The sequence below is a fragment of the Phragmites australis genome, chromosome 15, assembly GCF_958298935.1.
Source record: "Phragmites australis chromosome 15, lpPhrAust1.1, whole genome shotgun sequence".
NCBI lineage: Eukaryota > Viridiplantae > Streptophyta > Magnoliopsida > Poales > Poaceae > Phragmites > Phragmites australis.
This window is the reverse complement of record NC_084935.1, coordinates 16483421-16507110: the sequence shown is the minus strand read 5'-3', so window position 1 is coordinate 16507110 and position 23690 is coordinate 16483421. Positions and strand designations below refer to the sequence as shown.

Genomic DNA, 23690 nt, shown 5'->3' with positions numbered 1-23690 from the left:
TGGTAGAATAGGGAAAGGAATGGTGATTTCACTGGATAATCACGCGGCAATAAAATCTTAGCGGGTTAACGGGTAGACACTTATTGCGAGATACTTTATAACAGCCTTGTAGTGTCTTATCTAAGCGCACACCTTAAAAGCGTGTAAGAGTTTTACTTCAGCCAACGGATACTCGGCAAAACAGGAAGACGCGACTTGTGGGTGAAATATACAACATCTACAAAGTGTAAAACTGGTTAATCAGTCATGCTCGTGGTTATAAGCGATGGGAAATACCACACATGACTACAATACATTTTTAATGGTTTGGTTGTTCATTCATAGTTACTGGAACTATGTTTGAGGTGAACAACTCTAGTTGAGGTAGATTACTACTATAAGCTTTATTAAATGTTTTTAAGATGGCTTATTATTCAGTTATTTACTTTTGCTTTATTAAATATTTTGCTAAATTCTATCTTTAAGCAACCCCTATAAGCTTTATTTCTGTGATCGCCTACATTTCATATTTTACCGTAACTTACATAGTATGAGACTACTCATACTTACTATAATCATAATGCTAAGAAAGATTATCCTAAAGGTGGTATATTTTAAGGTGATACTCTATATCGACTGTCTATAAAAGATACGGGAATAAGATCACACCAGCTACAGTATTTATTCCCATTTGTAATAATAAATATTCACATTAAGTTATAATATCACTTTAAGTCATTAAGTTTGATTCCTAACTCAATATATGACATATGTATTAATCTGCCCTTAGACCAGTCCCGACAACCTCCGTAGTACTTTTTCCCATTTCGGAGATTCCAGTACGAGTGTTTGGGTATGCGGATACATAACAAACTAGGTTAAAACTTGACATGTTGATGCCGGAATTACTGGTAAGAAATTACTAAATCCATCGGTTTATTAAATTGATTTTTGACTGCAGTGGTTGCACTCAGGACAGTGGGCAATATGAAATTGATTCTTTTTGCAGGTTTACTTAACTTCATCTGTGCACAACACATACAAAGTCTGCACTCTAATTGAGACATTAATAAAGAGAAATAACACAGTAGCAGAGATTGCAACATACGTCTAAGCTTTATTAATGACGCCTGTTACGAACAATAGCAGGAATCGCATAGCAACGAGGCTTCAGCAGGCCGAACTTCCTCCCCGAAGATCCCATTTTTTCAAGCATTTGTGTTGGGGCTTTTTTTTTCACGACTCCGAAATACACACAAGAGTTTTGGTGCACGAACGTCACTACGTGAAACAAGACCTACTCTGAACTGAAGCATCCTCCAGAATGGCAATTTTATTCCTGCACCTTGAGCGTTTAGCTCGGTTGCCTCACCTCATACTGGTGGCAAATTCTTAATGGCGTGTCTTTAGAGACTGGCCTTTCCTCTGACCAAAGCTCCATGTTGACATCACCAGTTCCCCAGTGCACCAAACACTTGCTAGTCTGATTGGGATCAAAACGATTTACCAAACTCAGCCCGGCACACTTGTCCACTAGCATCCATTCCCCTGAGAGTGTTTGCCAAAAGATAGAAATTAAAAGTAAATGAGTTCACAGAAATGGGCAAAGGCAGAAGTAAAAATAATTCTTAAAGAAGTGCTCGGAATAACTTACCGTTAGGCCTGAGGTCTCCCTCGAATGTTATTTCTCCCCAGTCTGGGAAGATCTCTTGCTTTGAACCATTAATGGCCGTAAAAGTAACCGCCACCTCAGTTGGGTGCAGAAGGGTGAAAGTAGGATGAACTCGTAAACAGACCAACCTTCAGAGGAAAAACACAATTTAGTGTCCAAGATGTTCTTGTGCTTGAAAGAATCAATTGCGATGAACAGTTCAAAAAAAGCCCTAAATAATAACTCATAAGCCCTCTGTAGCTAAAGTATCTTAATAATAGAGCAAAGCATACTCAGGTACAAGGTTCAAAGCAAACAAACCAAGACATGACCAAGGAGAAAGTCAAATTTTGGCCCTAATTGTTAAAACCAGCGCAAGTGATGTCTAACGCAGTTTCATTAGTGTTGTACACATGCTGCCAGTCATGTTGCCAGTTTTGCTACGTTGCCAGCAATGTACGCATGTCATCGTGCATGCCTTCTCTTTCTTCGTATCCCCTCTTCTATATTTCCTTCTTGTGACCGATACATGTATGCCTGCCCGCCCACCGTGGCCACCTGCTTCTGCCTCAACGAGAACCAGCTGCACCTAACTATGCGGCCTCTGACACCTGCCGCGCACGCAGCTGTAGTAACCATGGCTGGACGAAGCCTCAGTGAGCACCATCTCTACTCCCCAATCCCCGTCCCTTGGCTCCACTCTTTCGCATGAATACACTATAAAAATGCTACTTCGGTCCGTTGGGCTTGCCTTGCATCTTACGGATGATCCACCAGATGCTGCTGATAAAGACGCAAAGGCTTGGAGGGTCTCTGATGATCGTGTGATGGCTACTCTGTGCATGAGTGTTGGCATGAACATCAGAATGAGTCTTGAGGATCACAATACAACCAAGGAGATGTGGGACTATATAAGGGACATATATCAACAGAGCAGTTCAGCTCTTCAGTATTCTACCCTCAAACATCTCCATAATCTTCAGCAGAAGGATACGTCAGTTGAGGAGTACCATGCTGCCTTCACCAAACTCTCTAGTCAGCTAGAGTCAATGGTGCCGAAGTCCAATTCCTCATGCACAGATTGTGTTGCTAGGGACAAGTATGAGCAGCAGAACATCATGTTTCAATTTGTGATGGGCCTGAGGTCAGAGTTTGAGCCAATCCGTGCTCAACTTCTTGGGCGCACCCCTCTACCTACTATGAAAGAGGCTCTTTCTGTTGTGATTGCTGAGGAGACATGTCTTCGCACTTTGGCTGCCTCCTCTGCTCCACAACATAATGTGCTAGCAGCACCTCCTCAACATAATCTGATGGGTGCTGTGACCTCTCGTAAGGTTGTTGTTTGCAAGCATTGTGGAAAGAAAGGTCACCTTGAAGAGCAATGCTTTGATCTTCATCCTGAGCTTTCGGTCTGGATGAGAGCTAGGTGTGTAGCTCCTCATAGAGGCACAGCAGCAGTTGCTCCTCCCAACATGCCTCCAACTGCCTCCCCTAGTACTGATTCAATAACTCACTCTTCTGCACGGACCACATCAGCAGCACCCGTTAGTGCCTACATGTCTGGTGATCCTGTTGCCTCCACTACAACTTCAGATATTTCTACGTCTTGGGTCTTAAACTCAGGAGCCTCTTTTCATATGACTTCTGATGAGTCTCAGTTGGCTTTGTGCAAACCAGTTATAGAAATCAGATATGTTCAGACTGCCGATGGCAGTACCTGTATTGTCACTCATCAGAGCACCCTTGCTAATTCCCAGTTTACTGTTTCTAATGTTTCTCTTCTGCCAAAACTCTATGAATCTTATGTTCGTTTGTCAACTTGCTGATATGAATTGCTTCATTGGGTTTGATGATACTTCTTATTTTGTTCAGGATCGTCGAACCCAATCTCTTCTTGGTACTGGCCGTCGCCATAGAGGTTCACCAGTACTCTACATCTCCCTCTGTCATTGTCTTCGGTGTCGTTATCATCACCCCTCAACAGTAGCTTCATCTGTAGCCACTTTCTCTCAATGGCATCATCGTTTAGGTCACTTAAGTGGTTCTCGATTGTCTACCTTAGTTAAGCAGGGTGCCCTTGGTCCAGTGTCTATTGACACTTCTTTTGATTGTACTGGTTGTAAACTTGGCAAGCGAATACAGCTGCCATATCCCTCTAGTACCTCTAGAACTAGTCATCCTTTTGATCTTGTTCATTCGGATGTATGAGGTCCTGCTCCTTTTGTTTCAAAAGGTCACAAGTACTATGTTATTTTCATCGATGACTACTCACGGTATATGTGGGTTTACTTTATGAAGCATCGTTCTCAATTGTTATCTATTTATCAGTCTTTTGTTCGTATAATTCATACTCAATTTTCTTCTGCAATTCGCATTTTTCATTCTGATTCAAGGGGAGAGTATTTGTCGAATGCCTTTTGTCAGTTTCTTTCTTCTGAGGGTACTCTTGCTCAGCTATCCTGTCTTGGTGCTCATGCATAGAACGGTGTTGCTGAGTTGCTGAGTGTAAACATCATCATATTATTGAGACTGCACGTACTCTTTTGATTGCATCTTTTGTGCCTGCTCAGTTTTGGGCCGAGGTTGTACCTACTGCTGTCTATTTGATTAATCTTCAACCTTCGTCGTCTCCAGGGCAAGTGTCCTGGAGAAATCCTACATGGATCTCCCCCTAGCCATGATCATCTTCGTGTGTTTGGATGTGCGTGCTATGTTCTTCCTCCACATGAGCGCACCAAATTAACAGCTCAATCGGTTGAATGTGTTTTTCTGGGTTATAGTCTTGAGCATAAGGGCTACCGGTGTTATGACCCTTTTGCTCGTCGTATTTGAATTTCTCGAGATGTTGTCTTTGTTGCATCTCGTCCTTATTTCTACTCATCCACTACACGCTCACAATCTTCCATTAAGTCCCTTTCTTTCCTTTCTTTGCCACCCATCCCCTCAGATTCATCTACCCTTTCACCACCTGTCACATCCATGGACCCCATTATACCTCTACATCTACCTGATTTTTCAGCGTCCTCTGATCCTCCAGTCTCACCACCTCTTCCACGTTCAACTCCTCCAATACGTTTTCATTATAGTCGTTCCCATGTCGTACCTAATGATCCTTCGGCCAGTACCACAGACACTCCTTTAGATAATTCTTCATCTGATCTGGCACCACGGTATAATCTTAGAAACCGTGCTACTATTAATGTACCTGATCGGTTTGGTTTTCTCACTACTGGTGCCGTGTGCGAGCCAAATTCATATCAAGAGGTAGCTGGCATTACAGTCTGGGAGCAGGTAATGTCTAAGGAGCTTAAAGCCTTAGGCCAACTCCAACAGAATCTGCAAATCTAGTGCTACAGTGATTTGCGGGTGATTTGCGGGCAACTGTAGCGCCAAAAATCTTCTCCAACAGATACTCTATCCGTGCTACAGCGTTGCGGAGAGAGAGTATGATGCTGCAATTTTGTCAGGGTTACTGTAGCAGTAACGCAACACTGTAGCGGTACTGTTCATAAAGGATAACAGTATTCCCAAAGGGAGGAAAACATTGTAGAAGTACTGTCCATAGAGGATGACAATGGATCCGGAGGGAGGAAAAGAGTAGTAGAAGTAAGGAAATAGGGTAGCTGTTAGAGATGAAAAAAAAAGATGCTGTAATAGTGTTTTTTTGATGAAAAATTGAGATAGCTACTGGAGATGGCCTTACAACATACTGGTACTTGGGAGTCTGTTCCTTTACCTGCTCATGCTGTCCCTATCACATGCAAGTGGATATACAAAGTTAAGACTAAAGCCGATGGTTCAATTAAGTAATATAAAGCTTGCCTTATTGCAAGAGGTTTTCAGCAGTCCTATGGTCGTGATTATGAGGAAACCTTTGCCCCTGTTGCTCATATGACTAATGTCCGTACTCTCATAGCTGTATCAACAATCCGTTCTTGGACCATTTCTCAAATGAATGTAAAGAATATTTTTCTTCATGGTGATCTTCATGAAGAAGTCTATATGCATCCACCACCAGGAGTTGAGGTTCCAGCAGCCCATGTTTGCCGTCTTCGTCGTGCTCTTTATGGCCTAAAGCAAGCGCCCCAGGCGTGGTTTGAGCACTTCAGTGATAATCCTGCCCTATTTGTTCATGTTTCTAAGTGTGGGCGCACATTGCTCTTACTTTATGTTGATCACTGGAGATGACAATGAATACATTGCATTTGTCAAGGCGCGCCTCAGTGAGCAATTCATGATGTCAGACTTGGGTCCATTGAGATATTTTCTGGGAATTGAGGTTACTTCCACATCTGATGGCTATTATGTGGTCCAACATAAATATCTTAAGGACCTCATTGCTCATTCTGGTCTTACTGATATTCGCACAGCAGCTACTCCCATGGAGCTTCATCTTCAGTTGTGACGCACTGATGGCATTCCACTTGATGATCCATCTCGGTATCGTCGTATTGTTGGTAGTCTCGTTTACCTTACTGTTACGAGACCATACATTACTCATTCCGTTCATGTTCTAAGCCAGTTAGTTAGTGCTCCTACCTCAGTCCACTATGCACATTTCCGTTCATGTTCTAAGCCAGTTAGTTAGTGCTCCTACCTCAGTCCACTATGCACATTTGCTTCGAGTACTAAGACACCTGAGGGGGACAGCATCACAACGGATATTCTATGCAAAATCAAGCACACTTCAGCTGCATGCTTACTCTGATTCTACTTGGGCTACTGATCTTGTTGATCGCCGCTCTATCACAGGTTATTGCATATTTCTTGGTACTTCTCTCATTGCATGGAAGTCCAAGAAACAGACTGCAGTGTCACGCTCCAGTGCTGAAGCAGAACTGCGAGCTCTTGCTTCCACCACAGCAGAAGAAAGTTGGCTTCGATGGTTGCTGGCTGATCTTGGAGTCTCATGTTCTACTGCAACTCCTCTTCTATGTGATAATATCAGTGCTATTCAGATAGCCAACAATCCAGTAAAGCATGAGCTGACGAAACACATTGGAATTGATGCTTCCTTCATAAGATCCCATTGTCAGCAGTCAAACGTTGATCTCAAATATGTTCCCTCTGAACTTCAAGTGGCAGATTTCTTCACAAAACCCAGACTAGAGATCAACATCGCTTTCATCTTCTCAAACTCAATGTGTCAGATTTGTCATCATCTGATCCACCTTGAGTTTGAGGGGGGGGGGGGGTGTTAAGTATATATGTGTGTGATATATGTACTAGCCCATAAGGCCCATGAGGTCACATATGTATACTTCTAGAATCCTAATTGTGTATAACTGACATTCTGATATTTCTCCTCTAACTCTATCACATGAGACCAGTCTTAGGACCTAAAGTAAACACTGTTGGAGTGGGGGCAAATATTAGACCCTGGCAAGAGTTGGACTAAAGGTGAACTTTATTCACTGACTAAAATCTTCTTAAAATTACTTTCCATGCATCATAGTCCATAGGAGCACTCTGAGTGTGTGCTTTGTGTTCAAAATTCAAATAAGATAAATTGAAGAGTTGCACAGTACATCATTAAGGACTACCACCGTCATTCCTTTTTTGTTTCTTTTTTTTTTTTGTGTGTGGGAGGGGGAGCACTCACCTTGAAAACCCACCAGAACCAGCTCCGACACTTCTTGCCTGAATGCTAGAGTCAATCTGAACAATCCCTGGGTTGTCTTTCAATATGGATATCTGCCGCTGGAGAACCAGACCACCACCAATGTCACCTTCCATACAAATAGATTCCTCCTCTCCAGACTGCTCAAGATACTTTCTGTACTTTTGTAGGAAAAGTTATTTTGTGGCCAAAACTAGAACTGGCCAAGAAACTATTCACTAACATGCAACAAAGAATATCACAAGCAATTAGTCTGCAATGATGGTTTCTCTTACCTGATGACTTTGTACTCTTCTGTGCAGCCAGCAGACCTATATTCAGTCCCACTGTATTCCTCATAACCATTGATCTCAATCCTGCTGTGAAGCCACTGGGAATCTGCACATGTCAATAAAATGATACTTCAGGTAACAAGTCAACTAATGGAGCATTTCTAGTTCATTTGCAAGAAGAAAGGATATACAAGCATTTCATCCACATACTTGAATACTTCTATGTATCAGCAAATGAAAAAATCAAGGCAATCACAATTTCGAAGATAACAAATCTTATTAGAATATATTACAAACTTAATGGGATTACATTAATCAAATTACAAAATTACAGATGAAGCATACCGGAAGGAAGATGGGTCATCGAGATAATACGGCCACCGATCCATGGAATAACCTTAAGCAACCAGTCTCCACTCTTTAAATCGACAGGTATTTTTGAGAGCTCAGTGCCATCCTGTCCTGATGGCTCATCTATATCAGGTATAGGCTGAATCATCTCTGTACAACCATCACAGTGTACCAGCGTGAGACAAGCTCAGACAACTAAAACTGCGGTAGTGTAATGATTTCCTTCTATATCTAAAATAGAAGAACCATAATGAAGTGGTAGGATATATACCCAATCGTTTCTTGTGCTCAAGTTCACTAGTTGCAATTAAGCTGGACACTTCCGATTCCGAAGGCATTGTAAGGTGTATTTCTTCACCATCAATGCCATGTGAACTTAGCTGGAAGAACAATAAATTGAAATATTAAAATAAAGATCTGTGCCTGGATGTGAAAAAAGAATAAAAGGAAACTAATAGACATACCATAGCGCCTCCACCAAGTAATATATTTATTTTCAAGTTACGTTTTGGTCTCTTCCATGATCCTTCAGATTTGAAGACTTTGACAGTAATCACTGATGAGTGGAGTTCAGCAATATAATATGTCAAAAGATAGTCTCCCTGAGTGAATGAATATCCATCTCCAGCATCTTCGAAGAGGACACCTTCAGCTTTACCTGTAAGATAGGTCAAGTCGTTGAGCGGACATTATGCACACAGTTTTGAGACAACATTTTAAATAAATATCTTCAACACCAAATAATAAGGGTGTGAGTGTGGCGGGCTGTGCCGCTAGCCTGCTTGGTCAGCCCACACCGCGAGCCCACATAGCTAGAGAAATCCACGTGGGACTGTCCGCGGTAACCAGCAGCGCCGCGAACCTGCGCCCCCTTCCTCCTGGCGACTACGACCGCTGATCCCAAAGATGTCCTCTGCCTCCACTCTCCAACGACCGACCTTCCCATCGCAGAAAGAGGAAGGTGTTGTTGGGTTGGGGATCAAAGCAAGCAACCCGCAAAGATGCTCCTCTTTGATTGATTCCTTTCGCTACTATCTAAGGCTGTTATGATCCGAGGATCATAAAGGAGATAAACATCCGTCAAGAGGATAGCCGAGCGGCGGCGGCTGCTAGGGGAAGGATTAGACTATAGAATAGGGAGACTTAGATTAATTCTTCTTTTGCCCGATTACAAGGATGTGTTGGCCACCCCTTTATATAGAGAGGGGAAATTACAATCCTAATTCAATTCCAACTCCTAAATTATATCCTACCAAACTTATCTCTAAGTAGACCTAATTCAATTTGACTCCTAACTTATCTCCTATCAAACTTATCTCCTAATTAGAAAGGTAACCTGACCGTGGTGCTCCTTGGGCCTATTGCTGCTACAGTAGTGCTTCTCGGGCCCATCTGAGTGGCCAGCTTCTCGCCATGACATTACACCCCTCCAGGACATGCCTTGGGCTGCTTAGGTGGCAGCCACGGTTGCAGTCCTAGTAGCCCCATGTCGATAAAGAAGACTCCCACGTCGTCTTCCATGCGGATGTCGATAGCAAGGTTGCAAATGGTGTGGCGGCTTCCCCACGGTTGGATTCGGTGGTGTCACCCATGGGGATGACGACGGCAAAACCATGGCGGCGCAGATGAAGATGCGAACGCAGCTAAAGCCATGGGTCAAGATCAACTATCTCTGATACCAAATGTTATGATCCTAGGATCATTAGGGATAAACATCCACTGAGAGGATAGCTGGGCAACTTCGGCTGCTAGGGAAGAGATATTAGACTATAGATTGAGAAGACTTATAATAATTCTTCTCTTGCTTGATTACAAGGATGTGTCGACTGCCCCTGTATATAGAAAGAAGAAATTACAATCCTAATTCAATTCCAACTCTTGACTTATCTCCTACCAAACTTATAAGCAATACTAATTAATCCAACTCCTAACTTATCTCCTACCAAACTTCTCTAAACAAATCAATTCGAATCCTAACATATTAAACTTATCTCCAAATTAAAAAGGTAACCCGACTATGGTACTCCATGGGCCTGATGTTGTTGTCGTGGTGCTTCTTGGGCCCATCCGAGCGGTCGGCTGGCTACCATGACAGAGGCATTCACAAGGGGAGGGCAAATGACACAATCATCAAAATCAAGAATCCATCCATGAGAGCTGCAGCGAGCTCGGTAGGAGCTGGATTTGCAACGTAGCTACACTCCTCGATCGGATTCAGGAACAGTTGCCGCAACCTACTGCTCCATGCCTGCGTTCACACGGTCCGACCTTGCGCCTCGTTTGCAGTCGAGGAGCCCGTCCCTACAGTGCCATCGCCGCTTTCGCATCTGGTGACTAGCAACGGACTTGACGGAGGAGGCAACAAGGGGGAGAAAGGGGCACCACCACACCATGGCCGATGTTGAGCTCGAGCCTAAGTCATCGGAGGACTCAAGGAGCATGCCGACACGGGAGATTGGGGCCGCAGACTTACATCTTGTGGAGTGCTACTAGGGGTGGAAAACGGATAGTAGATATCTGTATTATCAGATATTCGTATTCAGTCAAACATAAATGTGGCAAGAAAAATCCGTATCCGATTGACACACGGATACAAATATGGATATATCCGAATTCGTTTCCCAAATATGAATATGAATATATCCAAATCCGTTTTCCTAGAAATGGATATAGATATAGATAATATCCGTATCCAAATATGTAGAAATACTTCTATGAAATATAAATGTGGGTAACATAAAGTTCGATCATAGAAAATGTGGGTAACATAAAGTTCGATTCTTTTATCTTGTTCTCTTACTTAATTCTTTCAATCTTACCTATTATTTTACTGTTTGATATTGTACCACATACATTGTAGCGATAATTTGGCCTTTAATTTCCCATCCAATGGTCCAAAATCATCTAAAGTCATGGTATCCACTAAAAATAAAGTTCCTTATGGTGAATTGTCATCATGCTTGTGTCAAATAAATTATTATTTCACATTTTGTCATTAAAGGTGTAGGATATGCACATACAACTAGATCTAGTACATATTCGGATACAGATTTATATTCGAGTAATCCAATTCGTATTCGCATTTGAGGATATCCAGAGTTGTATTCATATTCGTATTAAAATATGGATAGGCAGCAGGCGCCTTGTGGAGCAGCGGCACCGGGAGTGCCTTGTGGAGCGGCGCCACAGGCACAATGGGAGGCACGCTTGCACGACAACAAGGAAGAGGAGTCAGAGTTGGGCTCCTGCAGCACACCAGTGGCGCTGTCGGCTGCCGCGTGCTTGCCTGTTGTAGCTAGCTGGTGGGCTGTTTTGCAACTTAGTGGAACCCACAAAATATCAGCGGCTGATTAGGCGGGCTTGTGGCAGCCCCCACTTTACCGTGGCAGACGTGGGGCGGGCAGCAAAAGCCCACCCCGCCTGCACCCCTACCAAATAAAGATAACTAATTCATAAAAAAACATGAGATATTATGGAAACACAGATTAATTTGTTGTGGAGAAAATTCTGTTATCTTATCCATCGAAACACATATCACATCTACAGCATATCTGATATTCAGAATATGTGAAGGTGCATACCATTTTCATCCAATGCAACAACTAGTGACAAATCGTCCTCCAAACTTGCTTCAACAACATGCTTAATAGGAAGACCTACAGGAAGTATTGCTCCACCTCGTAAATACAGCACCGGCAGATCCTACGTGATTATCCATTCGTAAATAAGTCTCAGAATATCATTGAAGTCAGAAAAATAGGAGTTATACAAACCAACTTACAGGGTGCGAATCCCCAAAATCAAAAGGCAACCAAATGCCCTTTGGCATCTTATGTGCACATTCATGAGCTCCTTTATCAGGTAAAGTGCTGCCAAAAGAACAGAAAGATTGTAGACACCAAAGCATAGAGAAAGATGCAGAAAAAGATCAGTTGGCTACCTGGCAATTGATGATAGATCACAGAAAATGGAACAATTTCCAATTGATGATGCAGAATCATCTCTAACACAAGTTTACACACACACACACGTAGCCACGGAGGTACTGACACATGGCTAGATGACAACAAATACAAAAACATACCAGGAGCAGAAGAAGATATTGTCAGGTGATTGATGTAAAACCATTACCTTGCACAGACTAAAAGTGGTCCAAGGAGAAAGGAAGTCTCAACTTTCCTCAATTCTGGATCTTGTGGGTCTACAAAAAAGTAAGGAATGAGATATAATATTTGTTAATAAACTGCATCCAGGGAAGACCATCTGCTATCTAACACCATACAATTTCAGAGAAGGATGTAAATATTTTTTTCAGTATAAAGTTTGGATCACAAAAGAATGTAGGCAACAGATTGCCATAAAACTTTGTTCTACCTACAAGCTACGAACATCTGAGCCAACTTTAATTTGGGTTATTGGGTTATACACAAGTGAACAGTAAGAGAACATTTATTACCAGCAAAGAAAACTGGAGTAGCAACTGGAATACCCATCGTATGTGACTTGTAAAAAAGAGTGTAGATATGTGGCAGTAGCCGGTACCGTCTTAGTAGCGCAAGGCGACAAACTTCCTCGCACTGAAAGATGTATGAAGTTTTCCAATTAGCCAGTGCTTTCACAATTAAGAAAAAAACAATGCTAACAGCCTGAAACGGCTTTGATTCACAAGTGAACAACTCAACACGCATATCAAATAAAGAAGTTCTATCACGGTATCTCCAACTTTAGTTCTGCTTGTCAGTTGATGTAAGGTAGACTCTTTTTCTTTTGCGGGGTGAGTGAATTCGACTTAAATTATAGCACATAGTAGACCAAGTTTCACTTCAATCTCAAAATATACAGCCTCGGGCGCGGAGGTGGGGACCCCACTTGACATCCCTTCGCTCGAGGCGATCGCCACAATTGCGGTGGCGGCGGCTGGTCCCGAGGCGGATCCCTCCCCCGCCTTAATCCCTGCGTCTATTCCATTGCCGTCCTCGGGCCGGGGTTTCTGTGCCCATGGGCTGCTTTGCGAGTTGGGCTCGGGACCGACCTCCCTTTGTGGGCCTGTGCTTCACACTGGGCCTCTACCTCCTGCTACGGACGTCTGTTTGCCTCTTGCTGCTTCCCCGACGCCTATCGACGATGGTTCGCGCGCTGTGGCCACGCCTCATTCTTCGTCAGTGGTGTCGCCATGCTCAAGCCCAGCCAGCACCCTTGGGCTGGTTGATTTTGCCGAGGCCGCGATTCCCGCTCCGTCAGACATCACCGCTGGGATTCCTCTGCGCGTCTACTCTAGGCGCGGGCGCCATGCTTCCACGCCTCCAGCCCCGGCGGCACCATGCCCTGAACTTTCCTCGCCCCAAAATCCTCATCCTTTTGTCTCAAGGATTTCCAAACCAGTCGATCGACTCCTGCCGGCGCCCATCATCCAGAAGAGACGTTGCAAGGTGCCGGTGCAAGTCTCCATGCCTAGGCGCAGCAGACGAGTTGCAAGTGCAGGCCCGTGCCCTCCGAGGCCGGCTACCACTGATGCCCAGAAAAGGATCATGCGAAGTCTGGGGATTATCTCCAACCTCGAACATGTTGATCTTCAAGCTCAAGATGCCTACAGCAGGCTGTTCCAGAACACCCTATCCCGTGAGCACCTCACCGCTCTCGCTGCCATCTTTGGTTGGAATTCTGAAGACGCCGCCCATGTCAGATCAGATGGGGCGCTGGCCGTGTCTTGTTAACCTTTGGTACCTTCTCTGGTGGTCGCTCTTTTTCCTGTTTACCCATGAATCCTTCGACCATTCTTGTTTGGAATGCACGGGGTCTCAACCAACCTGCTCGGCGCAATTCTGTCCGGGACGTGGTTCTTTCGTCTAAAGCGGATATTGTGTGTTTGCAAGAAACGAAAGTTGATGTGATGACGCGTCGTCTCCTCCTTTCGGTGCTGGGGCCTGATTTCGATCAGTTTGTCACTTTACCAGCTGATGGCTCCAGAGGCGGCATTCTAATCGCTTGGAAAGGGGCTATTTGTCAGTCTATCGGCTCTCGTATTGATTCCTTTTCAGTATCGGTTCAATTCGCCGAGCAGGATGGCTGCAATTGGTGGCTCACTGGGGTTTACGGCCCTCAAGCGGACACTGACAAATTGGTTTTCTTTCAGGAGCTTCGTGATATCAAGGCACTCTGTGCTGGTCCGTGGCTTGTGGCGGGGGATTTCAATCTAATTTATCAAGCGGAAGATAAGAACAACGCGAATTTGAATCCTGCTATGATGGGTCGCTTCCGACGGCTCTTGGACGACTTAGACGTCAAGGAGATCCCCCTCTTGGGTCGTAAGTTCACTTGGTCGAATGAGCGCGCTTCTCCTACGCTTGTTCGACTCGACCGGGCCTTCTGTTCTTTGGATTGGGAAGACTTATTCCCTGATTCTTTGCTGCAAAGTGCAGCATATGTGGTTTCCGATCACTGTCCTCTTTTACTTGGACTCAAGGTCATCGCACGTGGTAAACGCCGTTTTCATTTTGAAAGTTTCTGGCCTAATCTTGCTGGATTTCTTGAGGCGGTACAATTGAATTGGGATGCTCCTGTGGCTGTCTCATGTCCTTTAGAGAAGGTCTACACCAAACTGCAGCGCCTCAGTAGAGGGCTTCAAAGTTGGAGTCAGCGGAAAGTGGGCAACATCAAGATTCAGCTTGCTATGGCGATTGAAATTCTTCACCGCCTGGAGATTGCTAGGGATTCTCGGCAGCTTTCGGTTGAGGAGGATTGGCTGCGCATGAACCTGAAGCACCGGTGTCTTGGTTTGGCCTCTCTTGACCGAACAATTGCTAGGCTGCGCTCCCGGATTCTCTTTCTGCAAGAAGGGGATGCCAATACTGCTTTCTTCCACCAACAATCTAAGTTCCGCAAGAAAAAAAATTTGTGGCAAAACTGCTAGTTGATGAGCAAACCGTCACCAGCCATTCTGAGAAACTCTCGGCTACCTTTGATTTCTTTTCTGGGCTGCTGGGTGCTGCTGATCAAAGGGAGTGCACAATTGACTTTTCTGCTCTCCATATTCAGCAACATGACTTGGTGACTCTTGATGACCTCTTTACTGAAGATGAGGTGTGGACAGCCATTAAGTCCTTACCTCAAGATAAGGCGCCGGGTCCGGATGGGTTTACGGGTCGTTTCTATAGAACTTGTTGGCAGATCATCAAGCGTGATTTGATGCAGGCTCTTGTGGCGGTTCAGCAAGGAAGGGTTTCAAATTTCAGATTACTCAACACAGCCTTTCTCACACTTATTCCCAAGAAGCCGGATGCAATCTTGATAAAGGACTACCGCCTTATAAGTTTGATTCATAGTTTTGCTAAGCTCGTGGCGAAACTTCTTGCAAATCGTCTTGCCCCAAGGTTACCAAGCTTGATCTCAACAAACCAAAGTGCTTTCGTCCGTGGTCGGAGCATACAGGATAACTTCTTTTTAGTCCAACAAACAGCAAGGGCTTTACACAGGATGAAGGCTCCTCATGTCCTCCTCAAATTGGATATTTTGAAGGCCTTCGACTCTGTTTCTTGGTCCTTTCTTTTGGAGGTTCTTCGCAGCTTGGGTTTTGGTCGCCGGTGGTGTAATATATTGTGCTGTCTTCTTTCTACTGCTACCACCCAAGTGCTCTTGAATGGGGAGCCGAGTGAGGTTATTCATCATCAAAGAGGTCTCCGTCAGGGGGATCCTCTCACCCCCCATGCTCTTTATCATGGTTATGGATATGTTGAATTCTTTAATTGGTCTTGCTAGTCAGGAGGGTCTTCTTCAGCCGCTCCCTGTCAGAGGGTTGCAACACCGGGTTTCTATCTACGCGGACGATGTGATTTTGTTCATTCGGCCTTCTGCATTAGAGCTGGATTTGATTAAACACCTGGTGGATTTTTTCGGCCATGTCTCGGGACTCAGAACTAACATGCTAAAATGCTCAGCCATCCCAATCCAATGTCAAGAGGAGGAATTAGCCGTTATTACAGACCAGCTGCCTTGTGAGCTCAAAAATTTTCCTTGTCCTTACCTAGGACTTCCTCTGTCAGTAAGGAAACTTTCCAAGGCTGATCTACAGCCTTTGGTTGATAAAGTGGCGAATCTGCTTCCGGGATGGAAAGCTTCCCTCATGAACCGAGCAGGTAGACTCATCATGGTCCGCGTGGTCCTCACCTCGACCCCCATTTATCAAATGATCACCTTGGATCTTCCGAAATGGGTTATCAAAGCTATCGACAAGAGAAGGCGAGGATTCCTATGGAAAGGTCAAGAAAAGGCTCATGGAGGCAATTGCCTAGTTTCTTGGGAAAGGGTATGCAGGCCCATTCAATTCGGTGGGCTCGGCATACATGATCTGAATACACAAGGTTGGGCTCTCCGTATTCGTTGGCTATGGCTTCAAAAGACTGATCCTACCCGCCCTTGGGTAGGGCTACAGGTGAAGGTTCACCCAAATGCGAAGGCCATGTTTGATATGGCAGTTGTTTCGGTGGTCGGCAATGGCACAAATACTATGTTCTGGACTGACCGGTGGCTGCAGAGCAGATCGATTGCCGAAGTGGCTCCTAATCTCATCCTACGCGTCCCTCGTCGCGCCCTCAACAAAAGAACAGTGTGCCAAGCTCTTGGAAATAGGCGGTGGATGAGGGATATCAATGGTGCTCTCTCTGTTAGCGTCCTTGATGAGTTCTTTCAGTTATGGGTCCTTTTGGCAAACATCTCTCTGGATCCTGGGGTTCAGGATCAGCACCTATGGAAGCTCTCAAAATCTGGTTCCTACTCTAGCAAATCGGCTTACAATGCTTTCTTTGTTGGCTCCACCAGATTTGCACCATGGAAGCGCATTTGGAAGTCTTGGGCGCCTTTGAGATGCAAGATCTTTATTTGGCTTGCAGTCCTTAACCGTTGTTGGACGGGAGATCGGCTGGCAAGAAGAGGATTACCTCACCCAAGTGCCTGCCCTCTTTGTGATCAAGCTGAAGAAACCATACAGCACCTCTTAACTTCATGTGTGTTCGCTCGGCAGGTGTGGTTCACAGTTTTCCAAAAGATTGGACTGCATTCTCTAGCACCCCAACCGGATACTTCTTCCTTGTCTGGATGGTGGTATAAGGCGATCAAAGGGGTCGATATTCAGTACAGAAAAGGCCTAAATACCTTCATAATCCTTATCATATGGGAACTGTGGAAGCATCGTATTGATTGCGTCTTCAACAAGGTCTCACCTTCCTTGACTCTGGTGGTCAGAGCGGTGGCAGATGAAGGGTCTATTTGGTGTGCTGCCGGGGCCAAGGACCTCTTACCTTTGGTCATGGGACTCTAGGGTCGTGTCTAGGTCTCCCCCCCCCCCCCCCCCTGTTGTGGAGCGGCTATTTTGATCTAGTTCATGGTGTGTGTGTTGTGGGTGCGTTTTCGTTGAGGTGTCTTATTTTGTATCCGTTTTTTCCTTCTTTAATGAAATGACACGCAGTTCTCCTGCGCGTTCGAGAAAAAAAAATATACAGCCAATTGAAAAACTCAGGAACCATTCATCATTGGATCTTGGTCAATTGCATGCCAACCAAAGTAGTTGAAACAAGCAATCAGTTCATTACGAATAACAAGATAAAACCAGCTTTGACAGTAATATTGTCGTTCTGGGAAAACCTAATATAACAATTTAGGATAAATGAGGTGGACGGATCTAAGTAATGAAAGCAGGGTTTGAAGAGCGATTGACACATAAGAGGGTGCTTATATGGTTTTACCTGATTCCATTAACAAAATATTGGCATATGCTTTACTTCTTGTTGGAGAAACTAAATTGCCTGAAATTCTTACTCACCCGTTCTTTTTTATGTATAAGAATTCGTGTCACAAAACTTTTTGAACTTTGACCATCACTATGTTTAAAATTATATATATTGGCTAGATAAAAACTACATTAAAAATTGTCACCAAAAATATTTTCATGCTATATAACTTTACTATTAGATAATAATAACAATTTATAAAAAAACAAATGGTGAAAGTTGCATCTTGGAGACCATGAAACGTAAAAAAAGGTCAAATAAAAAGAACAGAGGAAGTATTTGTTGCTGTGGCAACCTACAAATCTGTGGTTCAAAAGTCATGTCTGACGGACTTTAGGTGAACCCAGGAAAATCAGGCCATCATCCCCAGGCCAAGCTACCCATGAGCATATCTGCCCTACACTAAGCAACAGAAGTTACTAGCAAGCAATAACCCCTTTACCAAAAAATGACTGCAGATGAAATCATGATGTATTGCTAATGACTGGCATGATGAAATGGAGGAAATGCTCAACAAATGTATGGCAATCTCAAGAACAAGTTTGCCTATGGAAGTGTGACAAGTATACAAAACGAGAGGAGAATAACGGATAAACTACTGTATCAGCTATGTATTACATTGCAAAGATAAAATGTAGCGAAGCATAAACATGCAAAGTGAACCAAGCTTCTGGGAGTGCAACAAAATTTGCCTGTGTTCATGAACACACTTGTGTGGATGACAATTATTGGAGCATGAAGAAATACCTCTTCGCCAAAGGACCATGGCTCATGATCAATGCTTCCAGTTTCAGTATGGCCTCGTGAAAATGGAAACAAGGCACCAACACCCATCCATCTTCCAAAAAGTTTTGGAGTGGCATTTCCAGCAAAACCACCAATATCAGGACCTGACAATGGTTGACCACTGAGACCCTGATTGGATAACCATATTGTTAGACCTTAGAAGTGTATGCTTCAGTCTTGTCAGATCAACCACAGTAAAAATAATTTGGCCATTGTGATAGTTTCAATTTTTTTATGTCAACATATTGAGAACGGCATCTATCCTTACAACTTAAAAGATAGGAAGAAACATCAATAGCAGGATTGTAATGAAAGCACAACTTATAGACGAAACAAATTTTGTGACTAATGCAGAAGGCCATGGTTTTCAACCCTAGTATTATTGAGTACTGAAAGACTGTGGGTTACTTTCACATCACAAGATTATACACATAGTCAAATTAGATATCACAGTTAATTAAATGCTTAAATAAGTAGCCACCAGATAGTTACACATAAGCATTTGCACAGTTAACTAAATAACTAGAAAAATTTGTGTCAGGGTGAATTGGATACATATTGTCAAAAGTGGAAAATACTAGACCCTTCAAAAAGCTTTAAAAGGGAACTATTTTGGACACTTGGAACAAATATTTCACTTACCAACTGAAGAACCATTGGTAGACTCATGTGCAAATGTTCCCAATTCGACAGATTATCGCCAGTCCATGTTGCAGCATAGCGCTGGTTTCCTATAAAACCAGCTCGTGTAAGAACAAATGGCCGTTTAGCTGTGTTGCCCATTGCCATTCCTTCATAAGTGGATCTTGCCATGAGCATTCCATAGACCTGTAAATCATAAATACTAAAATATATTATACATATAAAGTAGAAAAAATATGAGTTAATTCCATGGCCATTGGCCACTGTCATGGCAGGGGAACAAAAACATACATTGTGATAGTACGAATGATTTTGAACACCACCAATATCAGCATCTCCCCTATGGATATTGCTTTCAGGCATTGTCTTCGTAGTAGTCTGCAAGTTGGGCTCACCGTCACTTACAGTCCACTTGGAAAAACTAAATAAGATGATATAAATTAAAAAAATAATTGATCACGTACTTTGAAAACAGCAGGCTCATTCATATCATTCCATATTCCATCAACGCCATTGGAAATGAAGTCCCTTACCAAACTAGCCCACCAGGCACGTGTTTTTTCAGACGTAAAATCAGGGAAAACACAATCACCAGGCCATACCTCCCCTAAATTTAGAATGTATGAGTCATATCCTCCTAACATGTTCAAGAAGATGACAAAGGATCTTATTTAAGTCAGCGAAACGTACCAATATATGGGCTGCCATCTTCCTTTTGAATCCAAACATCATTTTTTGAACCACTTTCGTAAACAAAGTAGCCCTCCTCCTTCTTGATTCCTGGGTCAAGCATCCAAATTGCTTTGCAACCGATGGAGTGGAGATCCTCCACCATTGATTTTGGGTCAGGAAATCGGTTCTGTAGCATATAAATAGCAAAGTGCTCAAACAGGATCAAATAAGATTAATTGCCATAGGAAGTTGTCAAAATGTGAACAATTTTTTAGTGCATAATGATCGGACAAATAATTGGAGGTTCTACTTCATATTTTGAATTAGTATAATTTTTAAAACATGCAGAGGAGAAACATAATGCAGTTGTTCAAGAAGAACTTCTATGTAGAATCCAAAATAGAAAATGTACTTACACCATCAAACGTGAAGCACCTAAAACCATCCATATAGTCAATGTCCATCCAAACGACATCGCAAGGAATGCCTTTCTCCCTAAATGTTCTAATAACCTATGGAAGCAATAAATAACAAAGTGTCAGGATAAAAATATTATTTACAACATATTGCTATCTCTCAAAATGAATCATGTGACAACTATGTAATTCACAATTGAAGCTCTGCAAACAAATGGTTTCAATAACTTCTTTTCTCGAATGCGCAGGAGAACTGTGCATCATTGCATTAAGAAGAGGAAAAGAGGTCCAACAAACATAACTCACAACCAACGCACATTACGTCAGAATGCAAAGCAGCACGCAACAGGCACGCTGCCACGCTAAAAACATATGCTAATGAATCGACAAGCCGACGCAGCTACTCAAAGCCCAACATACTCCGTAAGGCAAGAACGCTACAGGACCAACGTAAACTTCCCGCGGCTCGCTAGTGCCCCATGGCGGCAAGGTATGCGTGCCCAGTCACCCCTGCATCTCGCCAGAGATGAAGCTCCTCAGAAGCCCGATGTAGAAGTCTTTGCAAGTTTGGAGAAGCACCATTGAACACGCAATCATTTTGGTGTTTCCAAATCATCCATGTCCCAAGCATCACTAAAGTGTTGAAGCCTTTCCTCTGTTGTTTTGGTAACTTCTTGTCAGATCCGAACCACCAATCACTGAAGGTTTCATCGACGTTCCTAGGCGATAAATATAGGAGTCCAACCATACTGAACAAGTAGAACCAAACTTGGTGAGCAAAAATACAAGAGACCAAGAGATGGTTGATGGTCTCATCCTGTTGATCGCAAAGCACACAAGCGGCCGGGTGTGAGAGGCCTCTTCGAGTCAAATGGTCAGCTGTCCAACATCTGTTGTGGATTGCAAGCCATACGAAGAAGCGGCAGATCCCTAGCGCCTAGGATTTCCAAATCAACTTCCAAGGTTCGAAAAGTATAGCTCCCAAGAAGGACTCATATGCCGACTTCGTTGTGTACTGTCCAGAGGAAGAGAAACGCCAGTAATGGTCGTCTTGTAAATTAGGATGGAGCACAACCTAGGAGATCACATTCCACAGCTCCAAATACTCTGATAGGGCTCTGAGAGAAACAACGCCTCGTATGTCATGAATCCACCTATTGCCCACCATGGCTTCTTGCACAGTTCGCCTATTGGCAATCCATTTGGGAACGAGGCCAATGAGATTAGGCGCCAGGTCTGTGATAGTATGTCCATGTAGCCAACGATCACACCAAAAGCAGCACCATTGCCCACCTTGGTTGCAACTGAGATTGAGAAAAGCGCCTTGACATTATGATGGACTAGAATTGCAAATTGTGCCCAAGGTTTATTAGGTTGTGTTTTATGCAACCATAGCCATATCATTCTCAAGGCTCATCCAAGAGACACGAGGTCGTGGATACCCAAGGCTCCCAGCTCCTTGGGTTGACATATCTTTCACCAAGAAATCAAACAATGGCCACCTTTGACTTGGTCTCTTCCTTTCCATAGGAACGCTCGTCTTATCTTGTCGATAGCTTTTAGCGCCCATTTGGGAGTTCCAAAGCGATAGCGTGATAGATTGGCATTGCCGTTAGAACTACCTAGACCAGGATCAATCTGTCTACCCGAGTCATAAGCGATGCCTTCCAACCTGGCAGTTAGTCTACGATCTTATCAAGGAGCGACTGCAATTGTGCCTTAGTCAGTTTCTTGAATGTGAGAGGCAATCCAAGATAGGTGCATGGGAACTCCCTGATCTCGCATGGCAGAGATTCCTGAATTACCATGATCTCATTATCCGAGCAATGTATCGGTGTAACACTGCTCTTTGATAAATTCATTTTGAGGCCAGAAGCTTCTCCAAAGATCCTCAGGATGTCATGTAGCATGCTTAGGTCCTCAACACATGGGCAGAGGAATAAAACCACATCATCTGCATATAGAGAGAACCTATGTTGAATGTTTCTGTTGGACAGAGGTTGTAGCAAACCTTCCGCACTAGACTTGTTAACTATAACGTTGAGTACGTCCATCACTAGGATAAATAACATCGGCGATAAGGGGTCTCCCTGCCTCAATCCCCGACCAAGCTGAATCTCATCTCCAGGGATCCCATTTAGAAGCACCTTAGAAGTAGATGTCACAAGTAAATTGCAGAGAAGGTTGCACCAGACAGGACCAAAGCCAAGCTTGCGAAGGACTTCCAACAAGAAAGGCCACAAAACTGAATCAAAAGCCTTTGTTATATCCAGTTTAACAAGGATTTGAGGTTCTTTTTGTCGGTGTAGAAATCTCGTTGTTTGCTGCACCAATAAGAAGTTATCATGTATGCATCTACCTTAACAAAAGCACTTTGGTTTGTGGAAACCAAATGCTGCGGGAAGGGTGATAGTCGATTCTCCATTAGTTTCGTAACTAACTTGGCAAAGTTGTGAACAAGACTAATCGGACGGAAGTCATTGGCGCGAGCAGCGTCATCCTTTTTCGGAATTAAGATCACATAAGTTGGGCTCAGGAGACATAGATTTCTGGAATTTCCTTGTTGAAAAGCGCTCACCGCTGCGATAATATCAAGCTTTATAATGGGCCAACATACTTTGTAGAACCCGCCGATCATTCTGTCCGAGCCTGGCACTTTATCAGAAGGAAGTTGCTTGATCGTTTCCCAAACTTCCTCTTCATCGAAAGGAGTCTCTAGGGCATTGAGATCGTGAGGGAGCAGACCCAAGGCATCAAGCTTTAGAGAGGACTCACGTTGTATAGGAGCTCCAAGAAGGTTAGAGTAGAAGTCATAGATTACTTGTGCATTATCCTCCTGCTTTGTGAGAACTTGGTCACCGTAGAGAAATTTGGGGATGAAATTTTTCCGTTTACGATGGCGTGCGTGCAGGTGGATGAAGCGGTGTTCGCATCCCCTTCGCGTAACTAGCACAATCTCGATCGCAATCTCGCAATTGTACGTTCCAATGAGGCTAAACCTAGGCAATGTTTCTTGAGCCTACGTCGTAGCCATAACTCATCTTCAGATAATTGCCTAGAGTCCTACGCAATCTCGATTTGGTGCAAAATCTCTCGGGCTAGTTGCAGCTGTGTGCGTACATGTTCGACTTTTTTGGTGCTCCAACTTTGCAAGGCTTTAGTCAGGGCTTTGAACTTTGATGAAATTGTTTCAAAAGGGCATGGTCTAGGTTCTGTTTCGAACCAGACCTTGGAGACTTCCTGAAGGAAACCATCCAGTTTGGGCCAAAATGCTTCGAAATGGAAACGACGCTTTCCCATCTCATTATCTTGGAGTCCAAGCAGCAAGGGGCAGTGGTTAGAAGCTTCTGTGGCTGCGCTTTGCAGTAGGCAATTGGGGAACATATGCTCCCAGTCGAAGGTGTAGAAGACCCGATCGAGTTTGACCAACGTAGGAGAGTCTTTCGTTCGACCACGTATATTTGCGCCCGATGAGAGGTAGTTCCTTGAGATCAATGCTATTCAGCAGCCATCCAAAGC

At 43.7% G+C, this 23690-nt stretch overlaps 1 protein-coding gene across 1 annotated transcript in view; it reads right to left on the bottom strand.

Annotated features, from left to right (window-relative positions):
- Positions 1 to 943: 943 nt before the first annotated feature.
- The window catches only part of LOC133892812 (uncharacterized), a 32709-nt gene continuing 9962 nt past the window's right edge, over positions 944 to 23690 (bottom strand). Inside the window, exons 7-23 of the mRNA XM_062333765.1 lie at positions 20172 to 20267; positions 19774 to 19942; positions 19548 to 19690; positions 19375 to 19461; positions 19084 to 19269; positions 18403 to 18570; positions 12330 to 12450; positions 12005 to 12074; positions 11655 to 11742; positions 11455 to 11575; positions 8338 to 8531; positions 8145 to 8253; positions 7868 to 8023; positions 7526 to 7628; positions 7233 to 7406; positions 1634 to 1779; positions 944 to 1527 (exon numbers count right to left, since the gene is read on the bottom strand). Of these exons, the coding sequence (XP_062189749.1) occupies positions 1334 to 1527; positions 1634 to 1779; positions 7233 to 7406; positions 7526 to 7628; positions 7868 to 8023; positions 8145 to 8253; positions 8338 to 8531; positions 11455 to 11575; positions 11655 to 11742; positions 12005 to 12074; positions 12330 to 12450; positions 18403 to 18570; positions 19084 to 19269; positions 19375 to 19461; positions 19548 to 19690; positions 19774 to 19942; positions 20172 to 20267 (2325 nt within the window). The 3' untranslated portion in view covers positions 944 to 1333. The remainder of the gene's footprint in view (positions 1528 to 1633; positions 1780 to 7232; positions 7407 to 7525; positions 7629 to 7867; positions 8024 to 8144; positions 8254 to 8337; positions 8532 to 11454; positions 11576 to 11654; positions 11743 to 12004; positions 12075 to 12329; positions 12451 to 18402; positions 18571 to 19083; positions 19270 to 19374; positions 19462 to 19547; positions 19691 to 19773; positions 19943 to 20171; positions 20268 to 23690) is intronic.